The sequence below is a fragment of the Pseudochaenichthys georgianus genome, chromosome 5 (assembly GCF_902827115.2).
Source record: "Pseudochaenichthys georgianus chromosome 5, fPseGeo1.2, whole genome shotgun sequence".
NCBI classification, from domain to species: domain Eukaryota; kingdom Metazoa; phylum Chordata; class Actinopteri; order Perciformes; family Channichthyidae; genus Pseudochaenichthys; species Pseudochaenichthys georgianus.
This window is the reverse complement of record NC_047507.1, coordinates 17,669,324-17,679,145: the sequence shown is the minus strand read 5'-3', so window position 1 is coordinate 17,679,145 and position 9,822 is coordinate 17,669,324. Positions and strand designations below refer to the sequence as shown.

The window sequence follows — 9,822 nt, the reverse complement described above, 5'->3', positions numbered from 1 at the left end:
GAATGGGTTTAAGACATGTAACATATCCGCCGTACAGATTTTTGGTGTGTTGCTAATGGTTTGTACCCGATAATGTATGATCGAACATGTAGGAGTATACTAAATTCATCCCAAATAAACATAGTTATGTACATGATTTAAGAAATTGTTTGGAAAGTGTTCTTATATCTTTCGAGGCTAAGCTATGTTATCCTTAAAAAAACATTAGACCCAAACTTTAGGTTGTCATAATCCCTCAATGCTGACCTTGTTATGTCAACATTCAGCAAGTTTTTGCTATAAGACATCGACAATACTTATTTAATATTGATATGGGAAAAACAGCAGACAAACACTATTTTGTGTATTTCTGACACCTAAGGCACTCATTTATATGTTTTGCCTCACTCAATAACTTGTTTCCCAACAACTACTACGACTATGGTTGGCGTAGTGTGTGGTCATTTACCAATCAGAAGGTTTGATCCCAGCCCCTGCAGTCAACATATCATTGTATCCCTGGGAAATCTAACTCACTTAACCCCAAGTTGCTCTTGGCATGGCCAACAGTGTGTAAATGTGTGTGAATGTTAGTCAACCCTGAGCATACGGCACCTTATGGCAGCCTCTGCCTCTTTATGAATGAGTGTATGCAGACTTGTGTAAAAGAGCTTTTAGGGGTCGTAAATGCAGTCCACTAACCATTTACCGGAAGACACCTAAAAGAGTCTCAGAAAAGTGGGAGAGCAACACTTAGTGTAGTATAGAAATGTGAATTAGCAATAAAACATTTTGAATTTCCCACATTCACTTAGTATATAACCAGGGTTGTCACTTGTCAGATAAGAATATTACATTTAAAGCTCATAAGCCTTTTTTCAAATTAAGCAAAAAATGCCTCTTATGTCTATTATTGTATACCCTTATTCACAGAGTATGGCCAAGCAACGTTCATCTACCAGAGAACAATATCTACTAATGTCCATTTGGGGGCGCTATTAACCAACTCTTCTGTCAGCATGAGAATATGGTATTATTGTATTATAAAATAAGCCCGATAGCCATTTTAATCCCTTCCTGCATCCTAACGAAAGAAATCCTGCTACTGCACATTTCGTTCAAAGTTAGCTGTATAGCATTAGCACCATGTTGTCTGAGAGGCTTCGTCCATGTGAGATGCAGAGGACTGGCGCAGCACCCACTGCAGTCTGCACACGGCACTGCTGAACGCACGCCTCACTAGCCTGCGCTCTAATTGGTTCCACGCCGGCTGCTCACGTCTTTGGGAGAGCTCACCTGTTTTAATTGGGCTATCGCGAGTTGTCCAAGTGACGTCGGTGCGACTGGTCGACAACTTGTAATCGTCAATGGGGCATGAGTAAATTACATATCTGAGGATAACAAACCAAAGGCACTGCCGCATTCGTGCTGCCCACCAGGCCGACAAGACAGCTGAGACCGTGTGCAGCACCGGTGCAGCAAGCACAGGCATCTCAGTCTGTGAACGGTGGCAGGACAGAGGGCTGTGAGCGTTTCGATATGGACCTGGCCTGGTTGTAAGAAACCAAATGATTGGGTGATCTGCCTCATCTTTGAGCTCACACTTGCATAGGAGACAGGTACACTGACTTTTTAAGCCAGGGTAAAAACTCATGACCTGTGGTTCCTGTGACTTCCCCTGCTTTCAAGGGAGTCCACCTCACGCAAGAATGTGCACATGAATGGGCAGAGAATCCAGAACTTCACTCAACCATATCAAAACAACTGAGAAAAAACTACCTTACTTATTGGAACAGAAACTCACACACAAAAACATCACCTTATCACCTAAAAAGAGAGAACACTGTGGCAAATCTCGCAGTACGGTGCATATATCCCCGTATGCTGTATGTATGGCAGACAGCTGATCTGACTGGTTGTGTTTCATCAGAAGGTTAAGAATAACAGGATTAAGAGCTTTAACAGGAGCTATAGTCAACACAGGTGGTTCTATATGCAAGGATTTAGGAGACAATGGCCCTTGATGGTTTCTATAAGCTTCCTGTTGCTAGGGCTCATCTCAGTTCTACAGCTACTGATGTTTTAGATGTTCTTTCACTGCTAACTGCTACCAATTATACCAAGATTAAGTATTATATTAACAGGTCGCCCACCTCAATGACTGACATCTTTTCACATGACTATAAACATACCATTTGTTCATAATAAATAAATAGTTTTATTAAAAGTTTTTGCATACAACACAAGGTCACAGCAATAGTATGGCAAAGAACGTCATACAGCCCTACTGTAGCACTAATGTGTGGGCTTTACAATGCCTATGTTTTATGAAGGGTATTCACAGGAAAACGTTTGTATATTGGGAGGAAGTGCGCACACCCACATATAGCAAACAATGATATATATATATAGGATTAAAGGCGAAGCGGGGCTAAGATTGGATATGTCATTCCATCCCCACAAGTTTTTTAGACTTGATCCCAAAACTGTTGCTATGCCTTTGTAATGGGCTGGCCCCGGCTTATATAGCTGACTTAATCCAGCGATACACCCCAGCCAGAGCTCTAAGGTCTGCCGACCAAATGCTGCTGGTAGTGCCGAAAACCAGGCTAAAAACTAGAGGGCACCGAGCCTTCGCAGCAGCTGGTCCCAGGCTCTGGAACACTCTGCCCTTACCTGTGAGGTCGGCCCAGACACTAGGGGCTTTTAAATCCTCTCTAAAAACACACTTTTTCTCTCTGGCCTTTTAAAAGTGAGCAGAGCATGACATTTTTCATTTTGTATTTTAACTGTGTCTGCCTTTATATTTGTTGTTTTTAACTTAAATGCTACAAATTGCAATATGTTCCGTATATTTTTTATTCATGTACAGCACTTTGGCGCGACCGAAAGTTGTTTTAAAATGTGCTTTATAAATAAACTTGATTTGATTTGATTTGATTTGTAATGCCTTAAAGGTGGAAATGTAGTCGCGCTGTTTGTTAGATATAGCGGTATAAGATTTTCAATATTGTGAAGAATATCATTTGGTATGAAAAATAATAAAGTAATTATCCTTATTTGTGTGTGGGGCACGAAAGTATTTGAATTGGTGCTGGATTATTACAAAAATATTATCATACGTGTATTATTAACATGAAATAAATATATAATTTTCTTTACATTGGTACAGTGTTTCAGTACTGCGCAAACTGGGCGTCTAATGTACTGATGCTCCACTGTATCTTTATTTTCTGCAACCATGAAAGGTTGCATACAATCTTCAATTACATGTATTCCAGCACTTCTGTTGAGAGCAACATATCAGACACATTTTCTATGATGTCGGGGCCAACAATGTTCCCAGCAGGTTGCTGTCCGTCTGGCAAATGCAACGCGTCAACCATTTATCCCTTGACAACCAATTGTTGCTCTCAGACCATTTAATTGTATCTACATATATAAACATATTTCTTACCGTCTAAAACTTTTTTCCACTGTATTTGTGTCACTGTCTCTCTGTTAGCTGCATCTCTGTGCCAATATTTGAAATATTGAGCCCATCAAAGTAAACAATATTTCTCTCCAAACAGTCTGTGGTACTTGAATGGAAACTACTTGGTCGTGATGGTCTCTGCCAGTATCATCTTGCCCCTGGCTCTGATGAAACAGCTTGGTGAGTAACGAGCACATTGGGACCTCTGCTCCCCAGACTAAGACATTTCTCATCAGATTGCACACACACTGCAATAGACTAATATTCCTTGGTAGTAAATACTAATAGATAAATAGTTGTGGGTCTTAAGCTACTGTATGGAAGTCCAGGTCTGCCAAAGAAAAAGCTAAAAAAGCTAGGCATTACATTTTAATTGCTCATGGTAAGTCGTCATGATCAGACAGTAGTTCAACATTATCAGATGCAAAAACTGCCAGGCTCATTCATTTTGATTTAGCTTAGTTTTTACGACACATCATTTATCTTTTTGCAGTTGAAATCGGCTTCTAGTTTTTTGTTCCTGAGCCGTAGTTTCTGCCTCCGGGGTTAACAGACTATTAGTAAATGATGTCCTTGAACTTTTCTGCCTCTCTCTCTGTATTCACTCAGGCCTTTATGTGAATTCTGTCAACAAGTTTAGACCCTTACGCTTAAGTAACTTAATTTGAAGTATTTTACTCTTTTCAAAGCATTTTATCTCCGATACCTGTTGTACGTTTGCAAAATATCAATTTTTTATACATGGGTATAACACTTGTTTATTAGGATTATGTTTATTTAGACAAAGAGCCAACTTATATAATGATATTTTGATGGAGCTGTGTTACCTTAAAGTCAAGCAATTAGTGTGTGTCTTTATCCCCCGCTGGCAGTGGAAACAGCAGGTGCCCAATTAGACATCATTTTCCCTGAGTTGATCCCATCCTCAATCTGAGTTACTCATTAATACATGAAACAAACATGCTCTTTGGGTCTCACAGTGATGTATAGAACAGTGGGAAGCCTTCAGACTGTAAGCTTTGTGAAGTTCATGTGTAACTAAATCAGTTTGCAATACAACACATGAAGGCCAAATGGATCAGGAGCTGTGACATTAATGCCCTTTTATCTTCATGTGCAGGTTACCTCGGCTATACCAGTGGATTTTCCCTCAGCTGTATGGTGTTTTTTCTTTCTGCGGTAAGTCGGTCCAGCTCACATTGTAGCACCTCATCACAGTAACTCTTCACAAGGAGGCGTATTTGTTCTGGCATGTCATCTTGGCACTCATGTTTCTCACTTTCCCACCCTCATCCCTTTCCCACCCTCTTCTCCATTTTCAGTGGTATGTGGCTATCTTTGATAAGGCGAATAAACAAGCCTCTTAATATGCATCATAGGTTGACCGTAAAAAGTACTTTAATCACACTTATTTGGTGGCTGACCTTGACATATCCTTTCACGCACCTTGTCTTTGAGACTCTCTCTTTCCTTCTTTCGCATCCCTCTGCAGGTTATCTATAAGAAGTTTCAGATTCCCTGCCCATTTGAAGAGTTCTCAGCCAACAGTACTGCTGAGCACCTCAGCTTGAATGTCTCAAGTCACGGCCACGAGTACAACAACGGTCTGGTTCACGAGGACGACTGCACTCCACGCTTGTTCAAAATCAACTCACAGGTAGGAAGCCGAGGTGTAGACAGTCTGCTTATCTGGATTGTTTTTGAACATTAAGTCCACGAATGTCAATGTCTGCAGAGTTCCCACAGTTATTTTGGTATGTTTTGTTGCTCTGCTAATCACATGTTAATGTGTTCTTCACAGACGGCATACACAATCCCCATCCTGGCTTTCGCCTTTGTTTGCCACCCTGAGGTCCTCCCCATCTACACCGAGCTCCGCAAGTGAGTCTCCCTTCTGTAACCTGTCAATATTATAATAATATGTCATTGCATTTACACTTTCAACTTTCTGATTTCAGTCCAACGCAGAAGAGGATGCAGAAGCTTTCCAACATCTCAATCTTAGTCATGTACACCATGTATTTTCTGGCAGCTCTCTTTGGTACCTGACCTTTTTGGGTGAGCAACTTTTATTCTTTCTCTTAATTACATTAGAAAACATTAAATGTTATGTAAGTATCAGTAAGTATAGTTATATCTTACTGTCAAAAGATACACAGTAAAGCAAAAGGAGAGCTGAATTCGCTTATAGAGAGAGATGCTTTTTGTGAAAACTTCAAAGTGACTTTGTGATCAAATCCCTACATGATCAAAAATCTCTAGCACTACATTCAAGCCTTGTGTGACTGGTGAGTAACATGGATAGTATGCCTTATAGAAAAAAAGAAGAAGTTTATTTTGTGCTTACAAATATATAACAAAAGGAATGTACCTATAAACAAACTGTAACCAAGTCCCTGGGAGGGTACACTAAAGAATCAACAGACAATACAAACATTTTATTTATAATCAACACCATATCATACAAACAATTTTTCGAACAAATCTCGAAGCACCCATCATATATTATTACCAACACAATAATCCAAGGACAACTTTTAAAATTACATTCATTACATTTGAAAAACATAGATCAGTAGTGTTTGCTCCAGTCTGGCCAATTCTATAATGTGTCTGAATTGGGGATCTACAGGGTCTGACATTTGATGAAAAAACGATTTACTTACCCTAATTGCAAAATGTGTCCATCCATCCATCTTCTCCCGCTTATCCGTGGTCGGGTCGTGGGGGTAGCAGTTCCAGCAGAGAGCCCCAAACTTTCATTTTTGCAAAATGTGTATTGTGGAAAAATACGGGTGGCAGCAGTTTTGTATTTGTAACCACTCAAATAATGCGAATGAGTAGAAAGCTTTAGCCTGCATTGTTCTTCTCTCCTAGTTCCTACTCATAGAGCCTTAGCTCCCTCTTGTGGTGACAATGTGATGAATTCTCTTAACATGAGAGAAGTTGACTAACAAGCTTTCTACTTTTTTTCTATTATTTCAATAGGCAACGTGGAACCTGAACTGCTGCACACTTACAGCCGGATTGATCCTTACGACACTCTGATCCTGTGTGTGAGAGTGGCCGTCCTCACAGCTGTGACGCTGACCGTCCCCATCGTGTTGTTCCCTGTACGTTTGTTGATGATTTCTTCCCTGCGATGCTTAATGCATATGATATTGTAGTGTTTTGTCCTCATTGAGTCCTCTACCTGGTCTCTCTGCAGGTACGTAGAGCCATCCAGCATATGTTGTTCCCCACTAAGTCTTTCAACTGGCTGCGTCATATTGGCATTGCTATGGTTCTGCTTACCCTGATCAACATGCTGGTGATATTTGCTCCCAACATCCTAAGCATCTTCAGCATCATTGGTGAGTACAGATCCGACCATAGATCTGAAACTGTATCAAAAGTAGCAAGTAGTGTGATGGGCATTAATCAATTAATTAAAAACTGTACTGCAGAAGGCCCTTCTGGGGATTTCTATGTATTAGCTCCTCCACTTAATGTTAAGATTTATATATAGGAGGACTGTCCAAGAAACAACCTCACCATTTATTGAGGGTATAATTAAGGAACCTCTCAGAGAGCAATGGGAAAGACACATTTGAAAGAGATTAAATAAAGATAAATAAAATAACAACAAGACAGTATTTTTTGCGTAATCCTTCTGACAAACAGACACAAACTAAAACTGAACATTAGAGAAATAACTGCATTGCAAATAGCATTAATCTCTCCTAACGGTCTTACTTATTCATCCACTAGTTTCGACAATAGTTGATATTCTACATAAATGATGTGATCATGGGTTACTTAGTCTGTCCCTGTTTACAGACTGAGCCCTCTTGTTTGACACGGCAGTGTTTGTTGTGTTTCAAGCTTTCAAGTTCCTGACAAACAAAGTACATAAAAGCAAAACTAAAACACTTGCCCAGCTCATGTTTGGTCACAGGCGACCTGATGACCTGAGTCAATATTATTGTCACTCAGTGTCTTCATGTTTTACAGGTTAGAAGTCAAAGTTGAAAAACAATTATGTCAAAGGACTGCAAAGGGCAATGTGAAAGCCACTGGTTCTGCTTTGATAAACATGTGCATGCAGATGATACAATATATGGATCTGTTTTGTAAATTGTTAGGGTTCACAATTTCAGTTAATATCTGTTATTTTTTGCTTAACAGCTGAAAAAGTATGTAAACTGTCAGATTATGATCACATCAGGCATCTTATCATTCCAATTCAAAAAATAAATATCCTTAAATGTGAGGTTAGTCTAGACAAATGTTTGTAATCTGTCCTGATATGTTCATGATTGAAATAAAAATGTTTTCAACCTTAGAGATGTACTTTGGCTAACTGTTACCACTGTCAGAACGTTTCTGTTGCAAGTTACATAGCCTACTACATGACAGTAAACATAATGTCAAAAATAGACTGCACCTTTAAAAACGTCATTAGAAAACTGAAAAGGATTAGATTTACAGTACATAGGCTATGTTTCATCTTCTTGTCGGTGCAGTGCTGTATGCTCTGTGCCTAACCAGCCCTTTCTCTCTGTCTCCTTACAGGTGCCACGTCGGCTCCATGCCTCATTTTCATCTTCCCTGCTGTCTTTTACATCCGCATCGTTCCCAAAGAAGATGAACCCATGAATTCTGTTCCTAAAATACTGGTGAGGCCTTGAAGTCATTCTCTCTTTATTGATTCGTTAAGCTAATTTGGTGATTATCCTGTGTGATATAGGCTTTCTTCTTGATAATCACTGTCTGTGCTCCTTTTCTACCTCTCAGGCTGCCTGTTTTGCTGCTTTGGGGGTCATCTTCATGGTTATGAGTCTGAGCTTCATCATCATCGACTGGAGCACAGGGGGCGGTCTCGCTGCTGGAGGCCACTAGATGCTGCCTTAGTGTGTGAGCTCCAGACAGGGGGAAACATAACTGGTCAATGTAAAGGGAGCTCTGTCACCTTAGTGGAAACACACTAACAGTGTGTTGGTTGGAATCACACTGCTCAAGTTAAATTAACTTTTTGACTCTAACTTAACACATATCTGAACAAAATCCTTGCTTAATGATGTTGTATAATTCAGTTTAGTGCAATTGTGATGCACATTTTTATAAATAATCAGGACTATACAGGGTATATTTTTATTACCATCTGTTATTGCGACTTTAATTTCCTCTTTATTTACACACAAACAACTGCAGCTGGTACTGTATAGAAAAAGAAGGAATGCTTGTCTGTAAGGTTGAAGACAGGAAGGCTTCAGAACATGCATGAGAAATAACTATACACAGATATTCATTATTTTCATTGCGACGCACAAAAATACAATAGAATCAGATGATCTCATCCTGAACCAGCTGTACTCTTATATGCACTTTTATAATCACTATAAAACAAAAGTGCTTTAAGGCTTTAGAGTGCAGTGACACTTCATCATATGATCTGTTGAGTTGTTACATACTGTGTCACACAAAGCTCTTGTTCCAGATCAACTCCCTTCAGAAACCCTGGTGCCTTTTAGCATTTGGAACAGCACACAAACACAGAGCAACAACAGGAGTATATATTTATTTAGCTACTATATCTTTGTTTTTTAATTTCAAATAGACTATATTTAACTACTGTATATGATAAATACAATAATCCAAATATATCACAATATAGTTTTTTTTGTTTGAGCTTACAGTATATAAATGGAAATATTTTAAATGTTTGATAAAATGCTTGCTCTGAGGGTTATACCTCCTTCATAGAACTTTTAACACACATGCCGAACTTTGACCTTAAATATAAACTCAGTACAGCTACAGCTAGTTTTAACCTAACAGTTCATTACCCCCTTAACATGGTTGTTCCCCCTTTACAAGTCTCATTCAGTTTTTATAAATTCACAAACCAAACTTTATACCATATTAAATGATGATATAAGATCTTAATATGTACCTTCAGGTTTAAACAATTCGTTGAACTTAAATGACACATCTAGTCAAAATCCAAATGTTAAATGAAAGGAATAATTGGGGATATTTCCTTATTTACTTTCTTCGAGAGTTGCAGAGATGGGAAAATTAAAACCACTCTTACATATGTGTGCAGCAGATGCATACAACCAGGAGATGGTAACAAGGGGGGAAACAGCCTGGCTCTGTCCTGGGGTCAAAAGCCTGGCAGCACCTCTAAAGCTCACTATCAAAGACTTAAAATCCGGGAGTCACTTACCTCTAGTGAAACATCCAGTAATGCAGAGCAGGTTTTTGACTAAGGACAGCAGTATAAAGCAATGCACATATCAAATAACGTATTCAAATTAAACACACCACTAAGGGTTATTTAGGGTCATATTTTTTAAAGATAATTTAGGTTAACCCAACCAAGC

The 9,822-nt window shown here is 39.2% G+C and overlaps 1 protein-coding gene across 1 annotated transcript; it reads left to right on the top strand.

Annotated features, from left to right (window-relative positions):
• The first annotated feature begins 3,585 nt into the window (after nt 1–3,585).
• LOC117446168 (sodium-coupled neutral amino acid transporter 3-like) lies at nt 3,586–8,335 on the top strand. Its single transcript, XM_034082185.1, has 9 exons — nt 3,586–3,634; nt 4,575–4,633; nt 4,947–5,111; nt 5,256–5,335; nt 5,413–5,495; nt 6,443–6,567; nt 6,663–6,807; nt 8,009–8,112; nt 8,231–8,335. The coding sequence occupies exons 1-9, from the start codon at nt 3,586–3,588 to the stop codon at nt 8,333–8,335; spliced, it is 915 nt and encodes a 304-aa protein (XP_033938076.1).
• Nucleotides 8,336–9,822: the final 1,487 nt, after the last annotated feature.

Bases quoted from the DNA above. Each gene is read 5' to 3' on its own strand.
- LOC117446168 (XM_034082185.1), top strand. From the start codon at position 3,586: ATGGTCTCTGCCAGTATCATCTTGCCCCTGGCTCTGATGAAACAGCTT. The intron at 3,635-4,574 runs GTGAGTAACGAG...CTTCATGTGCAG, and splicing joins GGCTCTGATGAAACAGCTTG to GTTACCTCGGCTATACCAGT. The intron at 5,112-5,255 runs GTAGGAAGCCGA...TGTTCTTCACAG, and splicing joins TGTTCAAAATCAACTCACAG to ACGGCATACACAATCCCCAT.